Source organism: Corvus cornix, chromosome 4, assembly GCF_000738735.6.
Source record: "Corvus cornix cornix isolate S_Up_H32 chromosome 4, ASM73873v5, whole genome shotgun sequence".
Taxonomy (NCBI): domain Eukaryota; kingdom Metazoa; phylum Chordata; class Aves; order Passeriformes; family Corvidae; genus Corvus; species Corvus cornix.
The window spans coordinates 33,491,390-33,517,733 of NC_046334.1; the positions used below are offsets into that span (position 1 = coordinate 33,491,390).

At 38.3% G+C, this 26,344-nt stretch overlaps 1 protein-coding gene across 3 annotated transcripts in view; it reads left to right on the plus strand.

Moving 5' to 3' along the window:
* Positions 1-26,344, plus strand: part of KLHL2 (kelch like family member 2) — a 57,084-nt gene that overhangs the window by 13,798 nt on the left and 16,942 nt on the right. For all 3 annotated transcript variants that reach the window (XM_039550809.1, XM_039550810.1, XM_010401402.2), the window contains exon 5: positions 22,130-22,292. In XM_039550809.1, the coding sequence (XP_039406743.1) occupies positions 22,130-22,292 (163 nt within the window). The remainder of the gene's footprint in view (positions 1-22,129; positions 22,293-26,344) is intronic.

Sequence of the window (26,344 nt, forward strand, 5' to 3'; positions counted from 1 at the left end):
ATAGCTGCAATTTAATGTTGATGGTGAATATACTTGTAATATGACTGGTATTGAATGTCGTAGTGGATTCAGTTCATAAACCGGGCGGAAACACCAATTAAGTGTTGTGGTTTTGGGTCAAAATATCCATTACTTACTCATTTCCCCTCTGTGAGATAAGAATTAGGAGAAAGCAAAGCAGGCACAAAACTTAAGCAGTTGCAGTACAAAGAAAGAGTTTTATTACTAATAGAATTAAAAGTAAAGAGAAATAACAAGAAATTAAAACAAACCCCCTCCCCCTTTTGAGCACTTTCCTCCTTTTACCCAACTCGCACAAAGGATAACAGAACATGGGATTTTAGTCAGTGTTGCAGTTCTTGATAAGTCTCTGGCATATGCTTAAGGAAAAATGGGTTTTCTTCTTCAGCTGCACATGGTTCCCAAACTGCCACCAACAGCAGACCTGTCCTGAAAGAAACAATCTGCTGTGGTGTAAAACATCTCCCGCATGAAAAATCTCACAGTTCCTTCACACTGCCAAACACGGGCCATCACATGGGGTTATTAATCTTTTTAAGGATGAGTTACTTTGGCCTGAACACAAAGGCTTTCTTCGCCACAAATCTCTAAAAGCCTCTCAATGCTTCTATATAGCCTGGCATAGACACTCTTCACAATTTTCACGGGCCGCACATGAATTCTCCACCCCCCTGTGTACTCCAAATGGATTAAAGAGACAAACAGTTTGTGATATTACAGTTTCTTACCATGGCATGCAAGAAGGTTTTTAAGCTACTCACGAGAATCGCGGTACCGCCCTCTTTTCTCCCGTCGCCATGCTCAGCTCCGTCTCACGGGACTCACTTCTCTTTCTCTCTGACTCTGAAGCCGCCACGTTGAAGAGTGTTCTTGTTCAGGTTTTACGTTGGGGAAAGCCTCGCTCCCTGTGTGCTGCTGGCTGCGTGGTGTCCAGTTCAGTGCGAAGTGTGCTGGCTGCAGACAGGAGGCTCCGCCAGCTCCCGTTGGCTCCGTGTGGAGAGGAGAGGGACCCGCCGGTCCCAGGGAGCCGTGCTGGATGGGTTTAGCTGTGTGGCAGCCCTTGGTTTTAGCTGCCTGCGGCTCTGGGATAGTTCCCCCACCCAGCGGCGGAGGCTCCAAGGCCCCCTCCACCTTCCAGGAGGCAAGCTGGGACAAAAGGCAATTCCCGCCTTTCCGTGTGGTTTAAATATGTAAATTGTGAGAAGTGTTAATGCAGGGTTTGGTGCTCAAGGCACCAACTCTGGCGTGCCCCAGGTCAGAGGGAGTCCAGCTGCGTTACTTCTGCCCGTCACAGAAGCGACTTCGGCATCAGGAAAAGAGCTGCTGGCTGGGCTAGCTAGCTGGCTTCTTGGCAGAGGGAACACGGCAGGATCCCATGGGATCGGTTCATGTTAGCTTGGAGACAAAGGAAGAGAGAAGAGAGTCTGTTCTGGTCTGGCTCCTAACAGGTTTATTGTTAGAAGTTTCACAACCTGAACAAGCTGGAATCCGATGTGATGGGATGGCTCCTCGGAGCCTTGTCCTCAGTTTTGAAAACTGCGGTGAAAGGGGAAAACAACCAATGAGTTACAAGCCAAGGGAGGATACAATTTAACAAGAACCACTGGGGGAAACTGAGAGGTGGGAGTTACAACAGAGACCCAGTGAACAACCGAGTAACCGGGAATTTTCTCAACCCGGGGGAGGCGGCTTGGACCCGGGCACCGCCCAGGGGTGATGCGGCTTAGGTTTCTGAGCCACCCCTCGACCCACCCTCTGAGTCTGCCTCTTCGGGAAACTGGATCCAGGGGATGGGCTGGGATTGATTGGCATCTCGCTGCCTCAGCCCCACAGTGGGCTAGGTCACACCAACAAAGCATCATTAGTCTACAAGACTGTCCATCAACTCAGGTTCAACGCACTACAAGTGTGAACTTTTTCCTACTTTGTCACTTTCATTCTTTTTGCATATTATTACTAGATATGTAGTGTTCATGGGCATTACAGCAGAAATAAACACTACGGATAAAAATAAATATGCTAATGCAACTTCTTTTCCTTAAGTTTGAAAGCCAAGATGCAAAAACTGTGACTTTCTGGAAACCTAGAAACCCACTGCAGATTGTCAGGCCTTAGTTAAAAATATGTTCTCTCCATAAGCATGTTGCATGCTCTTGAGATTAATTCTAGCTCTGTTTCTTGTCTATATGACCTAGAAGGTATTCTGAAATTTTGGTAGTGTTTAGGAATTTATCTTGTAGGAATACAGAACCATGAAAAGCTAAGATGCCATGTAATTTTGTCTTACATTATTTTATATTTGGAGTAGTGTGCTGAACTGGAGTGTCAGGTTCTAGGTAACTGGTTATGATTCTTATTCGGATACCCTTTATGGAATTTCAAGTGTATCATTCCATCTCTTGAGGTTTTACATAGTAAGAATAGGTATTGAATTAGATTCTAATAAGTGATACAGTGTTTGAAGAGGATGTGCAAGCTTCATGTTTAAATAATGTAGAATTCCTAAGTAGTTCTTGGTATTAAAATAGCTGCATTGTATATTTATGAAAACTAATTATAAAGGAATACATAATCCTAGCCCAGCTCATGGGTCTTTCTCAAGGGGAAGGTTAAGGCTGAGCTTCTTTCCTAGAATCTTACTTGATCTAGATGTGGACAGGAGAGTGCTTCCTGTCTGTGCCTTTTTAGCTTCTCAGTGAGAGCTGTACATCTTTTTCTTCCCACTGTCCTGTTCTCACTTATGTATGTTTTTGTGCAGGTGTGAAGGCAGAAAAATTAGGTGTAAGTCAGTGATTGAGGAGAAAACCACATTCATTTAGCCCTTAAACTATCAACACGGGAGGCCCTCGTCACTGGCTGTTACCACTACATTAGTTAAATACAAAAGAACATTTGTTCTTTTCTTCAGTTCTTGGTTCAATAGGTTCTTCCCAGCCTGCAACAATAAGACAGCTGGTATATGAATGTGTACATTCTTTTAGTGCTTGTCCTTCATTTAGAACAAGTTATTTTATAATTCATCTCTAGTGGCACTCACTTTGCATAATGCCATGCCAGTGTTTCTGCTGTATTTACATTTAAGTCACATTTTTCTGCATTCTTAAGTCTTTGCTCTTCCCTTTTCTTTTTTTTTAAATTTTTTTTTCGTTTTTTTTTTGTTAGGAATGAAATTAAATGTCAGACTTAATGCAATATCTCATTCTTCATATTTTAAGAAGGGAACACCCAACTTAATGTTTTCAGAAGGCAAATCAGCTTTCTTGCATATCAAATCTTTTTGATATCCATATAGGTATTAACTACATGCAGTGCACAATGTGGGAGAGTTGGTTACTATAAGAGGCTCATGCGTGAGTAACTCTCCCACGCTATGCGTATGCGTTGCAGCCCGTTTTTAGTCAGCTGTACACCTCGGGCCTCTCCTGAGCACAAATACATTGCAGGAGAAATTCCTGCAGTTGTTGGTGGGCTGTGGATTTGTTATGGGCTTTAGAGGTCAGCCTGATACAGGCTGAATGGAATGTGATTTGAATAAACACACATTAGTTGATTGAGTTCCTTTCTGATTCCCTGCTACAGTTCTCTGTTCCTTTAATTGTGCTGATGCAGCTATTTGCTGGACTGTTTTATAAAGCAGATCACTGAACTTAGAAAAAACATCCAACAGCATAACACTCAGTATCTCCACTTCCACCCTGCATGGGTTTTTGGGGTTTTTTTGAGTTATTCTTAACTTGGATCATGGCCCTGTCAGTTGTTTTCACCCAATTCTTGGGGTTAATGTATTGAAGTGTAGGAACATGCACCTATGTTGGGAGTAGATGCTTCCCTGCAGCCTGGGGAAAGCATTACATGTAGCTTCACTTTGCTGCTACTGCTATCTTGCTTTTGAACAAGATGAGTGCATGAGAGATAGTAGAAGAGAAAATCACAAAAAATTGTATTTTGACAATTGTATAACTCTGTCCTAGCATATTTTTTCCTTTAAAGAATTTTGTTAGGTACAACAAACATGAATTCCAGAATCCTGAATAGGGTTGTTTCCAAAGATGTATCATTTTTTGTGCTCATTTTCTGAAATTATTCAAGAGCAACGCTTGCATAGTAATAAGCATATTATGAACAGTTATATGTGTGGATTTTTTCTTTGTAACTCTTACTGTTCACTCAGATTGCCATAAAAAGTACAACAGAGATGCTTCTATTTGTATGGTGTCATGGGGTGTGGGCATAAGAGTTGACAGCACATTTGATTTAAGGTGCTGTCAAAACAAGGTCCAAAAAAGCAGCTGATTTCCCCAAGAAATCCTCAAAAAAGATCCTCATGTTGTTCCAGCTATTTAGTAAGGTAGACATTCTACAATACCATGTTTGGTAGTACAGGCTTTGACTATTCATGCCACACCTCATCACCTCTAAGGTCTACTGGTTGATCAACTTTGCAGGTTTTTGGATCCTGAAAAATCCTCTAGGTTGAAAATGAGCAGATACTTCACACCAAAACCCAGAGAAGTCCCACAGCTTAAGAAAACAGATGTGTGCTTTTTAAGATGGTCAGCTTCTGAATTATATATATACACAAGCATTGTGTCATGCCATAAGTTGGACTGAGGGTATGTTAAAGGAGCACAAAGAAGAAGGAATGTGATGTTACAGGGAATAGCATAAAAGATAATTGCTACTGCACTCTGTAAAGTGGAACGGTGACTGAATGTATCTAGACGTGGCAGAACATATTTAATCTAACAGTGGAAACTTTTATTATAATCCTTAGGTGGTTTATTCCAGTTGCTTTAATAGTTTTTCTAGTTCAAAAAGTAGGTAGTATCTGACTTAAATGTTCCTGGTTTATATTAGACTAATTAAGGGTACTTCCTTCTGTCATCTTGTAGAGCAACTTGTTGCTGGTTTTGCTGTAACAATCTTATGTATTGAATGACTGTTCTTATTCATGTACTGACATTTTTTTTCTTTAGTCTAAACATCATAGACTTTGGAGGCAGTAGTTTCTAAATCTTTTACCATTCTTAATGCTTTTCTAGACTCTTTCCATTTTACCTATATCTACATATTTAATATGCAGTGGCCAAAATTGGTCCATCAAGGCCTTTTTACTGCAGACAAGAGTGAAACTATTATCTTGTGAATAAAAAATACAGTGTTTGATTCTTTGTCATTGATTTTCCAGTAACACAACACTGATTGTAGTAGTCGCTATATGTTTACGCTGGTAGGGAGGGTAAGAATGACAACGTGGAAGTAGTCATCATACAGTGGGAGAAAGAAATTGTGGCATCTCTTCGTTTTGGTAAAAGCCATTTTGAGGGATTTGTTGCTTTAAGTATTTATGCTTATTAGCATAATACTTCTAATGAACCAAAACTGCAACCAGTGGAAGTCATTATCTGATTTAATAGTAGCTGAGTGTCTTTCAGGAATTTTAGTGGGCAACACTCCAAGTTCACACCAGGAATTATCTGTTAGGAAGAGATGCCAATTTACAGGTCTGTTTCCAGAGTACAACCACATGTTAAAATTGGTTTTAATAAAAAAAATTTTACAATTTTACAATTTTTACAAAAAAAGTATTTTTGTTTTGGAGAAATGTTCAATTATATTTTAAAATTCACCAATAACAGAAAAAAATGGCCTACTGAAAATCTTTAAAATTATATCTGATTTAGGGGTGGGAGGGCAGGAGAGAAGAAGGATGTGTACATGTCATTTTAAAACTGAAAGAAAAATGTAGACTATCTATTGAAGAGAGCATTACACAAAATAGAATGCAACATAATGAACAGTCCAGACTTGTGTATGTTGAGGAGGACAAAATCCTCCAACAAACCAACAAGTAGATACTACTGTCAATAAAATGTAATAAAACTATGTATGATCAATAAGATGAAGTCCATGTAAACATAGGTTCTGCATTTATCATGCCTAATCTTCACTGGATACTAATTTAAAGGCAAAAATAAAATTCTGTGCAGCATGAAACATTCTTTATTTGTTCTTCTGCTAAGCACTAGAATAAACTCAGATAAAAATATTCAGAATAAATTGTTGTATTGTACTTAGAATTGGTGTGCTTTTGATGAACCCCATGCAGTTTTATGTGGATGGAAATACGAAATAACCTGTTTAGGCACTACCAGTTTGTTCTGAAACTTGTATTACCAGAATGTCAGATTTAGTAGTGGAGTTGTTTTTTTCCTCATGCTTGTCTCATGATAGTCTCAGATTCCCTCTTTCAGTACCCTTTCCACTAAGGGTCAGGTACACCAGTTTACAGGACTTCAGTTAAAAAGGGAGTTCAGGATCATGATGGAATATCCATTTTAACAACTTAATATTGCACATCAACTGAACAACAGCAGCTAGCTGTGTGTGCTTTTAGCTTGAAGAAAATACAGAATGACTTAATACAGGCCAGTTTATAAGACTCTTTACTTAATACTTGCCACAGTATTTGAGCACTTATGTGATCAAATTAATAGAGCTTACAGTCCAGTAATCTTCAGAGCCATACTAACTTTGTATCTGAGCTGAGAATCAGAATACTCCTAGGAATAATTGTGATGCTTGTGAAGCTTTATCCTTGAAAACAAGTGTTTTGTGTATATGAAGAGGTGACCAAGTGTCTTTATATGAGTTAGCAACACTGTGATGTGTGATGAGCATAAAGCATGTGTTTTGGAACTAGTTTCATATCTAACTTGGAGTGTTTTTCAAGAGTTTGTGAGGCCTGCCAATAAAGTACATCTTTGAACACTACAGAACTTCTCTTTTCCCTTATTGGATCACAAAATGTCCCTCTCCGTTCAAAGGGGTATATCCAAAGGAGTATATTTTCTTTACTAATATAGGAAGGTTTGTGTTAATTGGGGTAGATTTTTCCTTTTTAGAATCCAAGACTGACTTTACAAAGGTTCTTTACAAATGTATGATTGGGCATTGTAAGAGGAGGGAGTTGAATTCAGTACTTGAACAGAGACATGCATTCTGTGTCCTGGAAGTGTGCCTGCTGCTGTGTAAGTGGGTGGAAGAGATAAAAGAAATATTTATTCAACTGAACTGAATCCTGTGAAGCTTTCACTGAATCTTATAGTGCAGTAGGTTCTGTTTCAAATATAAAATACATATTTCATATATGAAACTGGTTGGAGAGAAGGTAGTGCTGAAATTGCTTCTACAGGAATTGGCTGTTCTCCTTCAGAGAACCTAAGAAAGAGATGTGTGGAAAAAAATGCCACACTTAGAAACCTAAATGGGGCAGGAAGGGAATAAGTCTGATATTGATACATTGCTAGATGTGCCTAGCCACCTCTTTTTTAAAAACCTTTTGGTAGTCAGGGAAAGTGAAATAGCTTAAATAAAAGTATATCTTGAGAAGAGTGAGTTATAGGTAGGCTGGATCTAGGCAATTACATCCTTATTGGTCATGATTAACACCCTACATGTCACCAAGAGACCAACAGATACTTAATATAGGTCCAGTACCTCCCCAGTCGTGCACTCTACTGAAATGCAGGGCTCCTAAAGAAGAGTTTATTCTAAATTAGCAGCAATTGCTGAATGGTTTTCAAATATTTGATGATGTTCTAGACAGTGCAGTTTGGTGATGGCAGCACAGGTCATGATAGCTAGAAGCAGTCAGAGCATTCTAGCAGATTCAAGTAACTTAATAAAACTATTACTGCTGTACCACAGGTTAATGTTGGCATGTCTGAAGTTTGCTGACTGGTTCTTGATAAAGGCCTTTTATTTACTTGCATTTGCCTCTATTTACTAACCACAGTTTCCTGATGAAAGCATTTAAAAAGCATCACTATATTATTTATTAATTGAATACAGTTTCGAGGTATGTTTTAAGCCAGTGGGTCATTATGGCTGTCCCTGTCCTGTTCCCCTCTCCCCACTGGTTCTTTGTACAGATTTCCTCTTGCATCTCCACAGTGCCTAGACAGTCACTTCATCTTTGTTTAGCTTCCAAAGTCTTCCCTGCAGTACATGACTGCTTACATGTTTGGTGCTAGACACAGAGTATTGGACCATGTGAATATTCCTCTGAGCTCGTTTATTGCTAAAGTCTGCGTGCTTCTAAAGAACAATGCAGTTAGGTCAGATAATACCAATCCTATTGAAGATAACAGTGATACTTATTTTGTTATGGTTTTTCTTTTTCTTTCTAGAGATTTTTTTTTTTAAATAAATAAGTGTATGTTGTTTCTCTTACTGCCCCTAAAAAAGTGGAGCAATATTGCACTGATTTCCCTGTCAATAGCGGCAGTAGATTTTTTCAGAAAATGAAAATAGCTTTGACTTTAATGTAAAGTTTTTTGATAGCATCTTTAGAGGTGAAATCTGTGAATTTATATTTCCTGTGACTTAACTTGCCAGAAACTCTCAGCAAAGTATCCCAGTGCAGCACATGTTCTTTTAGACAGACTGGTAGGCCAAATCTTCATAGAACTGTACAGCTATCTTTTAAGCTGTTCACATAGTTTTATTTTTCTGAGCTGATACTGAATTCTGATTCCCAAATAATCTCCTATAAACTTCACATTTTGGACAGATTTGGCTTCCTGCCTTCAATATATCATGAGTAAGGTGCTAGTTACTGAGCCCTGAGGTGACAGGTTACAATCCTGCTTGTTTCTGAGATAATTAAAATATATGTCATGGCCTTTGATTCCCTTATCTTCCATATCCTGGCTTTTTCTAGACTCAGATTAATCGTGAAACCACCATATTTCCATCATCATATTTCATTTTACCATCACTTTTGCCTTGCCTTCATGAAAATGTAAAATGTTCTGTCCGTAAACTCACTTTTTTCTTTCTTAATAGGTTTCAGGCAACTGCACAAGGTCTTGAAAGCATTTTCTTTTCCAAAAAATGTTTTATGTAGTCGAGCTATTAGATTTTCAAAAACTATTGGTGGTTGGTGATCTTATTTCCCTGATGCAGATATTATTAAAGCGTTAGGAGGCGATGGAGTTCTTTATTGGATCATCTTATAGAGCCTTAAAAATAAACAAGCCTTTGGCCTGTCTGCTCGTCTCCATGATGGCTGCTGTGGCATAGATACATAGATTATGAAAGCTTTGGCAAATTCTGAAGTTGTATTCAGAGTCATTCAGGTTAAAATGTTTTGTAAAACTGGTTCATCCTAATGACTTCATGATTAAAACAGGATTAACTCGTGTTTTTTAAATTCTGATGTGTGTTGAAACCACTCTTTACATGGTAATCCAAACTTTCACTTTTATGACAGCGCAGTTCTAATAATATTAGGGGCTTGCTGGCACTGCAGAGAAGTACTTAAATCCAAGCTGACATGAGTTTCATTATGAACCCTATTCATAGAAACGTGTTTAAGTCTTACTGGGCAAGAACTTAGTGTTGGACTAAACAGCTTTATAGTGTGTTCTTTGACTGTGTGCTGAAAGACTACCACTGTGTTTTGCTATTGTATATATTTTATACTGAAGGCTTCAAGGAGCCATCTGGTTACCTCCTTTTGACCTATTTTTGTGTTTATGACAACAGCTTTGAAAATTTTAATAATATGAGGGCACAACTAATATGTGGCATAGCTGGAGGAGAGACAGTGGCACACTTCTTGAATTTATATGCATTGTAAGACATGTCAGGCAACAGTAAATGATCTCATTTTTCCAGTGAAATAATCTTAGTAGGCATTCTTCATTTGCTTATATGTGCCTGCCTGTCAGGAGAAAGAGTGTAGGAGGGAAGGGAAAAGAGGAGCGCAATCTTTTTACAGGCTTATTTTATTACAAATATAAGCTTTGTTAATTTGCACTTAAAATGAGTAAGCTTCACATAAGAGCTGCTGACCAAAATACTAAGCAAATAGCTTTGTAGGGAAATTTAATGTTTTGTTCTCTGACACTTTTTAAATGCATTTAAAATGTATTTTTCTCTATTTTTTTCAGAGGATATCTTTTGTGCTTTTAGCTGTTATATATGTGCGAAGTAGAACTGCCTGTTTTTTTGGAGCACAATATTATTATGTGCACTGCAGAACAGCTATGGTTGTTATATTGTCATTCCCCCTTCTATGTTTGTTTTCAACTGAGAAACTGGTGTTTTCATGTGGCTGAAGATGTATTCCAAAGCCTCACACTTATTTGATAGATGCTTGATGCTCTCTTAAAGGATTTCTGTTTCTGGTTTGGCTTGCTTGGTGGTATGTGACAGGAGGAAATCACACTGTGTGCTCAGCATGAGGAAAGCATTAAGGGTTGCTGAAACTGGTAGCCTGATAACAACTAGGTGGCTGCATCTCCATATCTCCAGGCTCCAGCCTGGTAGTGAGGCTGAGCATGTCTTTGCAGTAGGTACATGCACAATCACTTGAGAACCCTACTGCCAGCCCCACAGATCAGTGGAGGCAGAAACACTCTCTTGATGTCTCTATTCTCTCTTGGGCTGGGCTGTCTTCCTAAAGAGTCTCTTGGACATGTCTATTCAATATCGTTCGTATTGTTAAGCCAAACTGAATAAATATAATTCATACTACTTCATTTAGGGATAAAATTCTTTCCTATGTGCTCCCCTGGGTTATAGAGGACAGTGAAGTTCATGAGGTAAGTAGCAAAAGGAGCTTGCAGAGAAAGCAACTGCTGTGTCTGAGAAGCTGGAGCTGTGGTTAAGGTAGAGGGAAAAATGGTGGCAGGAGAAGCAGATGTTGCACAGATATGGCAAATACTCTCTCCTGAGGTATTCACATTTTTATGTTACTGCCTTTTTTTCTTTCCCTTCTGCAGATATCTTACTGCTGTTTCTCTCTGACCTCCAGATTATGCTTTTAAGGTTTTTTTTTTTTGGCTGGCTGAATGGGGATCCCAGAACTTTGTTCATAAAGAAAATTGAGTAGTCAGAAGGGTATGAGCCTTGTAAGAATGACAAGATACCTGAATGGACATTTGAGCTGTTGTACACTGGCTTGTAGGTGCCAAAGAGAAATACATAAGGGAGAAACAGAACTGAGAATGAGCACCAGAGAGAAAATTAATCTAAAATGTGGGTCAAAAGGTATGAGGAGTGAATTAAAATTGTCCCAAGGCTGTAAAAGACTCTCTCGGACTATCAAGTGCCAGCGTGTGTAGGAGGCAGAGAGTCATACATCTTCCAGAGAGAGACTGTTGTCTTGTGGACTGAATCACAGATTCTCCCTGTCTCAAAATCTTTGTACCTTCAGAAAATGTTTGGGTGTTCTGGTTTTCGTGTTTTGGTTTGTTTTTTTTGTGGGAGGGGGAATGTGGGCTGAGGTTTATGAAACCACTTGTTTCTGCTTATTTGGAAGAGAGACTTGTGGGCAAAGGCGGTGAAGAGGCTTGGAGCTTGGCTGTGTCAGCATGGTCTAAGCAAGAGCCAAGGAATGAATCAGAAACTCTTGGAGGAGGTGATGGGGTGAGAGAGAAGTGGGGTTGAGGCAGGAGTGTATTACAGAAGAGATACTGATCTGTAATCCTGCACTTCAGAAGCATGTGATTCTGATTACTGTGGGCGCTGAATGGGAAGTCACCGAGGGATTTAAACAGGCATGTTTAATTTAAATGATAAAAAGAATAAAACACTTTTACTCAGCACTGCAGCTCTAAATATAACATCTGTTCGTTTCCTGCATATTGTTTCTTTAATGAGTGATTTAGGAGAGCGTGTGGGCTGTCAGAGACATGCACGAGAAAGTTGCCAAAAACTAATTAAGGTAGAAAGTCCCAGTTACGCCAAGGGACTGTGCAAGGTGCATCCTCTTACAGATCAAGGGTAGGCTTAGAGAAAGGGTCAAAAGATGAAGCGCAAAAGCAAATGAATAAAAACATCCAATCACTAGAGCAAATAGGATTTTATAGACATATTTGTAAAAATAATCCTTGCATACCCACAGAAAAAAAGCTTTTTAAGTGATGTGGCTGAGACCGTATGAAAATGTTATGTTCTCTAGCAGGCTATTCCTTGGAATTTCAGCTCATGTTTTAGTAAATCACCACAAAGTCATTAGTGATCCTGAGCATTACAGAGACTATCAAGGATTTGGTTTTTGTTAGTGGCAGGTGAGATAAGGAAAGTTCAAACTCCCATATGTTTCAGAATTCTATTTATGAGTTGTGCATAGCTACTAAAATCCTCCTGTAATTCTTTGAGTGGTCCAGAAATAACCATATCAAAGGCTTTTGAAAGTCAAGTTGGTTATAGTCCCTCCTAATTGTCACATGATGAGCAATAAATAGATCAAAAGTCCCTAGGGAGGAATGGAACAAATAGGAATAAATAGTTGGGTTTCACTGTATCAAAGTGATTGTAATGTGTCACAGGCTTCCAAAGGACATATTTCCTTTAGTTTTGAAAAGTAGGTAGCAAAAGATGTAGGTGATGAACTGGTTTAAGGATTTTTTTTCAAGATTGGACAAAAATAGAAAATCTCACTGCTTTCTAGCTAAGCTAGATGTCAGGCTAGCATGATCACAGACCAAAATTAATGTTGGAAAGTGTAAAGTAATGCATGAAAAGAAAAAAAATTGAATTACTCCTACATACGGCTATGTTTTACATTAACAGCTTTTTCTAGTATAGAATAACATACTGTAGTCACCTTAGAAAAACTTCTGCTATTGTAAAATAGTGTCTTTCAAAAGGAGCATAAAAAATGGCACAGAAGTATCTCTATGTCATTGTATAAATCTGCATTACCACCTGTTATCACTGTTGGATGGTCTAAAATATGACAGGAATAGCATGCTTTGGGGAAAGGCTTAAAGCCATTAAAGGCATGGAAAAGCTATCATTTGAGAGAGGAAGGGAGTTCAGGCCTTCTCTAGGCTGACTGAGAGTTGACTAAAACAGGACTCTTATTTTTCTTCCAGTGTCTGTCTGTTTCAAAGACTCCACATACACTTGTAAAGGGTAAAAGGGTGAGTTACTAACTTATGCTGAAAGATAATACGCTTTTCTTTAGAGTACCTAAAGAGAAGTGCAAAAACATGTATGTGCATCCATGTAGTTGTTATTGTTTAGGGTGGGTGCCTAAATGAGTAGAACACATTGCTGCAAAATGCATGAGTGCAAGCTGCCTAGGATGCCCAAGGTGAGCTGTGCTGCTTTCTAGCTGTGCTGGTTGGTTTGGAAATGATTACCTGTGTTACCATTAGACAGACTGTGTTTCAAAGCAGGTATTTGCACCTCGTAAGGTTTACCTCCCTAATTAGGTGAGGCCATATGAGGCCCAGATCTGGGTTGACTTCACCTGTTCTACTTTTCTCCATCCTAGGTTTCCTTTTCCCCTTTTCCTCAGAAAAGGGGAAGACAGGGGAAGGGGCGGTGCTGGTGGAAGCAGAGCACTGCTCTGAAGCTTCGTTTCAGTAAATACTGGGATTAGCCGCATACTGGGGAAGGATGGAGGACATAACAGATTCTGTCTTAAACCAGATGCCAAAATTGCTTCCAGTGTGACTCAGACTGTGGAGGAGATCCCTAGCTGCTTGTAGCAGAGCTAGACAAAAACTGTTCTAACAAAGGCAAGTTTTTTGCCGTTTCCTTCTGCAGAAGGAAACTGAGATTTCTTTTTTTCTTGTGTAGTTGACTAGGGAGATGTGTTGTTTTTTCTTTTTAGAAGGCCTGGATTTTACCTATTATTTGAACATTTTTCTGGAAAACTGTGAAGTTCTAGACTAGCCTGGAAAATACTTTTAACTCTTCGTTTTATGGGCCAGCTAGGATTGGGATTCCATTGAGAGGTATTACAGCCACAAGCTCTTAAGTATGGTGTGGCCTAAAAGAGTTTACAGACTTGAATAGACTATTTGTCCAGAGAACTTGTGGCTGCCCTATCCTTGGAGGTGTTCAAGGCGAGGTTGAATGGGGCTCTGAGCAACTGGGTCTAATTGAAGGTGTCCCTTCCTGTGGCAGGGGGGTTGGAATTAGGTGATCTTAAAGGTCCCTTTCAACCCAGGCCATTCTATGATTTAAAAAAAAAAAGGAAAAAAAAGAGTATCAGATCTGATGACCATTGGGTAGATAAGTAATCAGGACTGACATCACAAGTTTTCTGATTCTAAAACCTGATGCCTTCATCTTGCCTTGCTAGGATGTGGTTGCCCTTTAGCTAAACATTAATAATTAAGGTGTGTAAGGTGTGTACAAACATTTGTACAACTTTTCTGAGTCTTTAAAATCATCACAGTGCTAGGCTGTGCTAGAGATGCTTCCATGCCAAGTTGGATGAAAGCAGCTACTTTTGTCTCAGGTGCGACCTTTACCATAGGCATCCACATCTCTCTTTCTCTGTATGACCATAAAGCTGCCAGTGGCAAAACCTGAAAAGTAGCCCTTGCCAACTTAAAGTGCAGTGTTCATTTGCTGAAATGAATGCTTGTCCACCTCCCTGCAATTCCAGGTGCTTATTATGAGTAAATGAAGTCCCTTAAAGAGACTCCACGGTTGACCTCTCTTACTTGCAAGTAGGTTCAGGAGTATGCTGTGACACATAAGATGAAATTTTGGAAGCTGAATAAAGGCTTCCTTGAAAATGCTTCTCTTTTCTTGATATTGGTTGTACTTTAAATCATGAAATGTATGTACTAAACCTTCATCTGCAAGAAAAATCAAATGGGAAGCTGTAGATGCTATTTACTTTGCGAATTTTGACTCTACATACCTGATTTTTCTAAGCACAACATCTAGATTAAAGTATTTATGAAATTTGTCACTGAGGCTAATGCCTTTTTTTTTTTTTTTTTTGAGGAAATCCTCTGTGACATTTCTAGAATATAATTATGGTCTGTTGTAGGAAACTGAATAATAAGTAAAAGATTATCTTGATAAACTACAAAAACATAATTATAATGGTAAAAGCTTGAAGTAATCAAATGTGGTTTGAGTCCACTGAAGGACTATTTACTGCATATTAGATTTTAATCTTGACATAATTTTTGTATTGAAGATAAGCACCATGCACAGAAATAATTTCTACTTCATTCTATTTCTGTTGTCCTTAGGTCTTGGTTTTGTATTACTTTAAGACTTGGTAGTATAGATGCATCTTCTGTACCAGAGAATGAAATAATAGAGCAAGCAGAGGTTCACAATCTGCTATCCCAGTTATGCTGCTGTTTGTTTCCTGCCAAGGTTTAGGATTTTGCAAATGGCATTTCAAGCCCTCTCTTTTAAATTGCCAGAAAATGCTCAGTTATGCTAGGAGAACAAACCTTGTTTGTTAGAAGTCAGTCTGTAATGTACAAAAAACCCCAGCAAACCAACAATTCTTTCCTTCCCCACTCCCTCTCCCCACCTCTTCAAAGGTTTTTTGTATACTTTAGGAAACAGGGAACGAACATTTTTAGTCTTATGTCAGCCCTTTGCATCTTCAGTTTTGGGCAATCTTTTACAAATGTTCCTGTCCTAGTAGCCTTTAGTATACCCTAAGTCCCTGTGTGTCAGTGGGGGCGGAGGCTGAGGGTGGCCTGGTGCTGGAGGTGTGAGATGCTGCAGTTCAGTCCTGTGGCTGAAGCTCACTGGAAGCGCAGAGCGTCAGCTGATGCAGCGGTTCTTTATGTGGGTCAGCCTTTACGGGAAGAGAGCAGACCGTGTAGTGCGAGTTATGTTATCCTGCCTACTTCATCTTTTCAGCTTCTTCTAATCCTTTTGCAGGGTAGCTATGTATATTATTTGACAGGGTAGCACTTCAGCTGCCATAATTAAAGAACAAATTGTCCAGTTCCTGAATGACACAATATCAGAAGTGGCTTTGTTCAGACTCGAGTTAGTCTTGTTTAAATTATACTGTCCCTAAGAAAATATGAAGGTGTTTTTATGCAGCTGTGTAATCTTCTAAAGACTGAATTAATTAAAGTATGATGAAGGATTCTGAGCTTTCATTTTAGATTACTTACTATATACATACTTACATTCAGTGGCCAAACTTCAAATCAAGAACCTTGTTCCTATCAAATCAAAATGTCTACAATTTTTTTCACTGAAAGAAAAATCTAAAATTCTGACTAAAATTATTTTAGGTTCAAGATGTTTTACTCCAAGTGAGAGAATGTTTCATTTCTGTTGCCAGTATCTTCTAAGAGAAGAAAGGGATTTGAAAGGCTAAGCTTCTGACTGTTAACAAAAATAACCATCAGACTAGGAAATCAATCTGTCTCTCTTGTTTGAAAGCTTATGCCAAAATGCACTTTAATGTGGTGGTTAAGGCACTGTTCTGGTAGAGAAGATGTAGGAGAACCCTGAAGCCAAGCAAGACTGCATGGTTCTCCCTTATAGACCAGATGGACATCACTCAATATAGTGTAGTACTTGAATAAATGGCTCTTCTGTTATTTCATTTGCTTCATGAATCTTGTTTCTGCACATCAGCAATCACTAACTACATCCCAAATCCCTCTCAAAACTTCTACACCTATCCCCTACAAAAAAACCCCAAGAAAAATCCATAAAACCCACCTCTGTACCTAAAGTTTTAATTAACAATTTGTAGTTCATTCAGACTAATCTTCCAAGGTGGTATCTCTTCAAAAGCTACTTTTTGAGCGTATTGGTTACTTCCTATCAATTGCATGTCACTAAGTGAAGTGAACTCTTAAGTACACTTAAGATTATGATGCAAGTTAAAAAGCAGATATGTAAACCAGTTACTTTTTCCTTATATACTCCATTTTAATCTGTCACACTGATTTCCAAGTTGGGAGCTGCTTAGTATTTTGTAGATCATGTCAATCATTTAAAATACTGCATTTTCATGATTATTTAATTATTTTCTACTGAAGTGGTGCTCTACCAATTTGTATCTAGTACAGAGGGAATGTGAAGTAATAGGACTGTTTCGTGATTAGCAGGCTGATTCCTTCCTGTGATACTACGAAACTGCCATCTGCACCTGATTTTTTTTTTTATGGGGCTCATTAAGCTAAAGGAAAAATTAATACATCCCTGTCTTCATTGTGCAATAGCCTTGAGGATGTTAAGATATCCAGAAGGTATCCTTCATAATGTGCATGTCATCATGTTCTAAACTTGCAGGTCATGCACATCTTTAACTCCAGTGCACCCTCTTAGTTTTGTATTTTAACACTGGAACACTGCGCTTAGCATGCACATGTTGTTCATACAGAAATTCAGGCAGGGTTGACGTTTCCAAAATTGAAACTTCCATATTTTATCCCACAGATGCCTTAAAATATTTGTGTCTATTTTAGTGTTTTTGTATGCATACTCCCAAATAGCATAATTTCAATGCCATGCTGAATGATTTCACTAGAATTTAGACTACACTTCAGTTGCAAACCACCGTTTTAATTACAGCACAGATGCATGTAGATGTGAGTAAAAAAATAAGATAATTTGGATTATCTTTAACCACTATGTTAATTTCTTCTTCCCTATGCTATGATAATGTAAACAGCAAATTAAGGAGCTTATTTTGCTGAAATAGTTATCTAAAAGAAATAAATGTTAAACGTTAATCTATTTCCTCAAGTTTTTTTTATTACAGGCATTAACATAACTGCTGTTCTCTGAAATTTATTTCATTTTAATGTCATATCTGAAAATATGCAATATCTGTGACTAGCAAGGATGTAACTTGCTGTTCTGTGTGCGTCTATGTTGTAGTGTGTTTGGATTCTCATGCATCTGCTTTCCTAGATTAGTGTCTTTCCTAATGTTACAGATCTATTTTCTTTCTGTGCAGTAAAGAATGGAATTTTCCTATTTTAGACAGCACATTATTCAATTCTCTTGGCATATGCTGCTCTCATTTTTATTGGCTTATTTGCTTGAAAAGTGCTTCAGTGTTCTGAGAAATTTTTGGGTTTATATTGTGGGATCTTGTTTTCAAAACATTTCCAAAAAATACGATCTTTCACTACTTTCCTATTGACATTATACTGATCTTAATGTGATTTTGGTGGGTATCAATTTGAATTTGAGCAAATATTCCTGGCAGAAATTTTAAGAGGGTTACAAGAAATTTAAAAGTAGTAGAGATGAAAATATTGTCTTAAGCATCTTCATATGTCAGGTATCACAATATGGTCTGTCTAGGAGAACCTAATGGTACAAAAAGGAGTACAAAGAAGACAGCTTGGACAGATATAAAATTACTGGATAAAATTTATTTAAATTAACAGGCAGAAAGCTTTAATCAGTTTAAATTTTACTTTTCACTGAGCTTTTTAAAAGCAGGTTGAGAGGCCTGTTCACTGAATTTTTAATATCTTTCAGGAATGGAGATTCTGCAGCTGGGTGGGGCAACCTGTTCTGGGGCTTAACCAGCCTCATGATTTAAAAAATACCCAGGAAAACACAACACAAAAAAGAAAAATCAACCTAACTCCTTTTCTTCCAGTCAGATTTTCCTATGTTCCTACTTTTCCTTGTCCTACTGCTACTCATTTTCAAGAGCAGTCTGGCTCACTCTTCTCTAACCTCACATTAGGTAGCTGTGGACTGTAGTAAAGTCTCCCTTTTTTTCTTTCATGGCTGAACAAACTCAGTTTTCTTAGCTTCTCCTTTTATTATCACATGCTCCAACCTTCTGATGATCTTGGTGGCTCCTTCCACTGGACTTGTTCCCCCATTCTCAACTAGCAGGAGAGTTACTAAAACCTTGTGTGTTCAAGAAGTGCTACCAATCAAGGGGCTGTGCCTGTCAGGTCATCTAGCAGCCTCCAGGCAGGATGAACACCCTTGCCTGGTATGGAGGCACTCCAGGGCAGCTGCTCTGACCAGCTTCTTCTGGATAGTCTATGAGGGGGATTTAAAATGTTTGCCATGAAATTTGCTGTTTTGAAGATACTTGGTACTATGTAGTGTTATGTTTTGATTTAGTAGAGACATACTCCAATATGCTGAAATCACAACACAAGCATGATATAGCAGTTGAAATACACATTTAGATCACTGTGAAGAAGTGATTCCCATTACTGATCTTCATATGCCCACTGTCAGGATGGTGGGCATCTCTAGTTCACCAGGAAGGAGTGTGTGGGCTAAAGCCCTCTCGAGCCTATTGCTCTCTTGAGAGCTCCTTCTGTTGGTTTTTCAGTTTTACACTTTTGTGGGACTGAGCCGTGTCACGTACGTACTTCTCCCCCTACTGGCCTGGCTAGCTGGGAAGACCTTACGTGCTACTAATTATTTTAGAAGAGGCTGTTTGCATAACCTGATGACTTACTATACAGCCATATATCTAAAGCAAAAGTCACCCTCCATTCCTCCTCCTGTGGAGATAAGTTCGGTTTTCTTTATACAGCTAGATGCTCATTCTTGTATTTCTTCTCCGAGTTCATTACCCTTGCCCATCTCCTCTGAGCCTTCTTTCCTTGTAGAGGTTTGTTCATCAGTCAGGCAGGCTGGATCTCTTTGGGACTGTTGTAAATGTGTTCCTTGTGAGCTGATGGGCCTGTGAGCACCTGGAGAGGTGCCTGCCTGTACCAGCTGCTCCTCACCTCTGAGCTCAACACATGTTTCGCTCATGTGAGGTGAATGTGTCTAGCTGAACAAAAATGAATAGAGTCATAATGCTGTCAGGAAAAAAAGAGGGAGAAAACCTGCAGGCATCATTAATACCCTCAGCCCTGACATACTCCTGGCAGGTACATGAAGGGCTACAAGAGAGACCAGCAGCCTCAGATACAGGTTGATGATCTAGTTGAGTTATTGAGAAGGGCTTGATTCTACTCCAGTAAAAACACGGAGCCGAGTTCCGGGCCTTAAGTGGATCTGTCCTGACTATGCACGTGACCTTGCAGGTAGATTTTAAAACAAATATTTGCACTTGGTCACAGTCCTTTGTGTTTCAGTGGGGTTGGAAAAATGTATTTGGCGTGGTGGGTGCAGAGAGCTTTGGGAATAGGCATGTCACTGCAGGAAGGAGAACCAAAAGGAAATAACCAGGGAAGAGGCTTCATAGGCTCGTAAGGGTTAAATCATTTGGTCTAGGAAATCTAGCAGTCATTCTGAGATTCATCACCACAATTTTGACACAAAGAAAGAGAACACGTAATATCTTATTTGCCATCTGTAATAATAATCTGTTCAGTGTTCTTTGATTTAAAAAAAAATAATTGCCATGATAAGAAAACATTTTCATAGAACGAGCAATCAGAGATTTTTTTTTCCACCTCTGCATTTCTTGCAGTATAAAGCAGTATGCGCATTACAGTATTTTTGATCTTTAAAGGAAAGTTATGATACCCTCTACTGGCTATTTTTGGAAATAAATCTGAGCTAAAACTGACCAGTTTCGAGTCTGCAGCAGTTAAACTTAATCTGTACTGCAATTTTAATGTAGTCTTTTTTTTTTTCTTTTCTTTGTTTTTTTTTTTTCTTATGGATTTGTGGGGAGTTTGGGTTGTTTTGGTATTTTTCCCCCTTTAGTTCTGTCCCTGGCTTCAGCAGAGTGAATCTGACTGTGATGGTACTGTATTTTTGAACGGAGGTTGTTACGGCTTCCGGACCAACAGTTCTATAGGTACAAATGAAAATAGCTAGATGTTATCACAGCTCTTGTTGCCTAGTAACCAAAGCCCAATGTGTAATTCAACGAGATAAATTTGATGCACTTTGCCTTTTCCTTTCTAGCAGCAGAATATAAAATACATTTAGATTTAAATGTTTTGTTTTCTGATAACTAAAATGTATTGAAATCTCTAACTTTGCAAGCTCAGTTACAGTAATCTAAGAACTGGTGTAAATTTCCCATAATGAAGAGTGATCTGGTTCCTGTATCATTTCTGTACTGTTCATTTAAGTATGCCAGTGTGACTGTGCATACAAATATTAAATTATTTTCTCCGTGCCATTCTCATTTCACCTTTCCATTTTGTATTCTGATTTGATGATGATTTTACATATTTTTCTACTAGATCCGTTTATGCAGTCAAGGACTGTTCTCAGAATTATTTGCTCAACTATACTGATAACATGCCTAAAATTATCTAGGACTGTCCTTGAATTAGTTACTGAATTTTTGAGCAGATGTGAAATGTTTGCTTCATTGGGACAAGTTGTGTAAATAAATACTTGTAGTAGATTTCTAGAATTTATTTTTGCTATGTAAGTTAATAATTATATCTTATCATAGAATTAACTATCAAATGAATTTATCTACTCAATGTTATAACTAATCATACTCTAGTTCTGGTAATATAAATTGTATTGGTAATATTATCTTAACATTTACATAAACATATGCTAAAATAAAACGAGTTCACTGTACTATTTCAACCTTGTAATTAATAACCTTTAAGCTTACTAAATTTGTTTGAATTCTGTGACACTGACTTTTATGCTTATTACATACAGATCTTCTCCACTTAGTTAGACTTACTTAATATTTTCAAGAATTATCTAAAATTTAAACTAATTTTTAAGTATTTTTCTTAGCAATAGTTTGTATATTTCACTGCAATCACATTTGCGTCTTTTTTTCATGTCTCTTTCATTAACAGTTGATATTCAAATCAAACTCTTGTTAAATGTATGCTCCTTCATTTTTTCCTGTCTATATTGATTGTCAGACATGCCTGAATGATCATTCTTCCAAGAAGGTCACAGACTTCTGTGGAAGCTGAATTCTGTCCTTACTGGAATCACTTGCATAAAGATGCTTATTTTTGATGCTAACAAAAAAAATGGTACAGTGTCCAGTGCTTGCATGCAAACAAGATTTGCATATTCTATCATGGTCTAGAAGCTTTCTTTTAAAGAATATCTAACATTGAAGGCTTGGAAATGAGATGTAACTATGAAATGCTGGGAAATGTAAGAAGCGAACTTGTGAATGAATATTGGGAAGAGTTTAATAAAGTGTGAGAGCTATAGTTTGTGGAATTATTTCCCCAGTGAACACAATGGTAGAGATGTTTCTTGTTATTTTAAATGGTATCTCTAGGGAGGTAAAATCATGCTCATGTTGGGTTTTAACTTCTTCAGTTGCATAATGCTGAAATCTTCCTCTCTGTTTTAGTCTTGTTTTTTTAATGGTTTATTTTATTATCTTAATATTGATGTTACTCTTGTATAAGCTCAGAATTGCATTGGGACATTAACCAGCTGCTGTTTCTCCTTCCAGGTACTGCTCCCAGCAGCTGGTCTCTTGCAACTACAGGATGTGAAAAGGACTTGCTGTGAATTTTTGGAATCCCAGCTTCATCCTATCAACTGCCTGGGGATTCGTGCTTTTGCTGACATGCATGCATGCTCAGATCTCTTGAGCAAGGCCAACACATATGCAGGCAAGTTATCATTAGCAGAGCACACAGCTTGGTATCTGTCTGTGTGGATGGGTTCTATTCCACTCAACCCCACCCAGAGGAACCCGAGTTTTATCCAGGATATTGCAGACATGTATCTCCTGATGAAAACTACATTTGATATGAATGTCTTCAAGAGAAATAAAATGTGCTGGCTGGACCACAGTTATATTTAAGCTGAATGGAGCATCATCTTCTCAGACTGTTCTGACTCTGCAGGGTCCAAGCCATTTCTAATCCAGAAAGAAGCTAGCTTCCTGTTTAAAATTTTGCACTGTCACTTAGGGTAGGAAATCAGGAGAGAAGAATTAAAATTCTGACAACTACCACAAGTCAAAGTATGTAGGAATTACATGGAGGAAGAAATAAGAAAAAGGCATTGGGAGGAAGGGTAGCCCCTGCACTACACTAGGGAAGAAGCAAGAAATGTAATGTTGCGTATTATGTTATCAACTTATCTTCTGAAAATCCTGCTCATCTAGCCCAAGACTTTAAATTTCTTACTATAAAGGGTACCTATAGTCCCATTCACTTGAATCTTGTATTTCATCTGTCTCTGTAGCTGAACTATTTTCATGCTTGGTACTAACCTTTTCTTTCCTCTGTAACCAAACCACCTCCAATTTCTGTAAAATTCCCCCCAAAAGCTTCCCTTATTGTCATCATATTCTTGGAGTACTGCCGGCCTGTATGACAAGCTGCCAGCTCAACTCCTACTGTGTATTTGCTTCATCTGTGGAGTGGATTTTTAAGCAATGCACACTCTGTTCTTACTCTTGAGATAAATATGCTGTGTATAGTCAGGGTGCACAGTCAGGTCCACTCTCTGCTCTGCCTTCCTTCATCCCTAGCACTCGCAGGCTTAGAATAAGAGCAATACAAAAAAGAGAATTAAAAATTAAATGTTTGGATAAGGTTGTAGAAAAAAATATATATGACTGCATTGCTTTTCATAACTTTCCTAAAATGTACAGTGACCAATTAGCATCATTAACAATTAGTACAGAGTTAAAATTGAAGATTTTCCTGAAGTAGAGTGCTAAGTGCTTCAACTCAGGTCCAAATAATAGGTTTTTTATTGCCTTGAGTAAATTTAGCACTCAGAAAGGCATGGACTTTGATGAATGTTTTCAGGTGTCTTCATTCCTAGAAATTCTGTTTTCTGGTATAGATTTTCTTTTAAACTCACGGGAGATTATAGTATTTCTATCAAGAATGATTGATATATCAATTAAAAAAATTCAAAAGCTGCTCAGATTGTTTTTGAAAGTACTAGCTTTTGTAATGCATGCCTTACTCAAGAAGTTGTGATGTGTGCATGACTGAATGACTTTGTGATATTTCTATTCAGACATCTATGCCAAAAGTTTTAATTAAATCCTTTTGTCTTTGAGTAATACACTATCAAATCCAAAAATCTATTATATTTTTGACCTTTTGTGCAACAGGAAGCAAGATATACATTTATTAACTGGAGTTAATGTTCAGATATTTAATGTTTTAGGGAACACATTTTGATACAGCTGTTGCTTAATTTTGAGTTTTAAGTTATTTTTTCCAACTTCTGTCCTGACTGGGCCTTAGTCACTTCTAAACTAAACTTCTAAACTACTTCAGTTACTTCTAAGCAATCTTTGTTCAGTTTAGTAGCTGAAGCTAATATTTATATAGATTAGTTTCTAGAAATATAAATTCTAAGACCTTGGCAAGACCTTGAGTGCAGTATTGGTTAAATGGGTTTTGAGACCCCAAGAATTGTGTCCACCTGTTAACTCTCCTTCCCTGGGTCATTTTGTTCAGGCGTCCTTTGCTGTGCTCAGAGAGTCTCTGCAAGCAGAATACAGGCAGTTGAAAAGAGGAGGGAAGCTGTTTGTTGGTCCTAGTTGGGACATAGAAGATGCTAGGCTGAGCACCAGAATGCTCAGTACTCCTCATAAAAGGATGCCGAGAGGAAGCATTGGCCCTCATTTCTCCTTGGAACTGGCTGATGATCAGTCTTGCTGAATTTCTGTCTCCTGACTCCCTGATTTTCTTTCATACAGTTCTGTACCTTTTCAGGTCAATGTTTTTCCTCTTGAATTTTCAGGCTACTTGCTGCCTGTATCTCAGCCATCACAGCTTCTTTTTATCCCCCGTTCTTATCTCAAATGGCTCTTTGTACTTTGTCACAGCTTTCTTACAACTGAAAAAAATTTTCTGAGAAGTCTGAGCCAAAAATACATGGCTGTGCCATTTCAGAGTTAGCTTTGTATCACAGGCATCTTAACTCCCAGAGCACACATTTTGGGATTAAGGCTCCAGAAATTAGAATGAGTACAGAAAAGGATTATTAGATTGAAAAAAGCAGTGAAAATATTTCCCTGCTAGAGAAAATGAAAAGTATTTTGATTTTTAACTTCTCCCAGTCTTTATTTTGTTACGCTTGCTATTTTAGATTTAGAAAAAAGAGGCAGGGAGATAGTTCTGCTAATAGACAATGATAATATAAAAACAAGTGGATGCAAATGGATCAGAAGTTATTAGAAAAGTGAAACTCTGGAACTTCCTTCCAGTGGGAATGAAAACGCAACTTCCATTAAAATTGGAGCTTCATATTCCTATGGTAGGTTGGTCCTTTGTAGCAGAGAGCAAGATTTCTAGGAGAGTTGTTTATATGCACCTGTGATTCCTATGGAGAGATCTGAAAATAGTGGACAATTGATACAGGTTACTTGGAATGTGCTTCTGTTGCAAATCAACTTGGAGATGCCACCTGTTCTTGTGATGTTCCAGAAAGCAATCCTGCTCTGGGTCTTGTTACACTTGCACAGTCAGAGACTGTACAGAGGAGGCCTCTCATCCTTGTTTTAAGAGGATTCCCAGCAAGAGTATGTGGCATGAGCACTGCTAGTCTGTCCTCAGTTTTAGTCCGGAATATGTCTTATGGAGCGTTAAAGGATGTTCACAAAAGAGCAATTTTTCCTGAGAAAGTGGTGCATTATATAGGTGTTGTAATGTTATGTACAACCTGAAGATAAATTTTTAAATCTTAAACTTTAAATGAAGAGGGGTGTGCCGTCTTGGACTAGAGAGACCCTTGCTCAGTGCGTATGTCCTGACACATTTCTTAGTTTTAACCAAAGAATAAAAATGTATTTCACTCACTGCATAGGGCAGTACAGGCTTTGGAAACTTTGGATGGCCTGTGGCAGAGGTGTCCTTTGAGGCTTGGCACAGTGAACCTTTTTGGCTTTCAGCATTGTGCTGAGATATTGAAGATTCTTTTGTTAGGGACTCCTAGTGTGTGTTGTGATACAGGAATTGCTGCATTGTATTGGACTGTGGGATAACAGCATGCTTGATTGTGGAGCTCTTAGTCTAAAACTTGAGCCCTGGAACTTGGAAGCATGCATGTCTTCTGTAGACTGTTCTTGTGTACGTCCGTATGCCTGGCATGGAAAGGATGTCATCGTCAGAATCGTTCCTACGATTCTATTCTGAGTAGCAACGTCTGTTGCTATGCTGCTGTTGCCTTGGCTGTTGTGAATTTCATGGTGTCCTAAAAACCAGTTATTTAAGCATAAAATTGACAAATAAATCAGATTTTTTTTAAAAAATGTGATTCTGCAGTTTTAGCTTCTGCTGGTTTTCCAACTAGCAGAGCTTGCATCTATCCCTCTGCAACAAAGCTGGGGTTCCTGTTTGACCTTAAAATAGGCTGTTAGCGAAGGCCTTTTGTCCCAAGCCAAAAAAAAAAATCACAATGTGACATTGTGAATTGAAGCAATGATTTCAAAAACCCTAATTCTTTCTAATACTTCTGTTTCATCTGCTTGAGAAACTGTCATTTTTTTTTTTTAAGTGACCATAAGGCTTGGATCTTTCAGAGCTCCCATGCTGTGCATTGCTCTAAAACAGTAGGTTATCCGTTCAGAAAGAACTGGAAACAGAAAGTGCTGGGATGCTGCAGCTGGTTTTGTAGCATTATCACCTTGAAAGGTGCAGGTACTCCATTTAGTTTTAAAAAAGATCATCATTTTTTTTGTAGAATACAA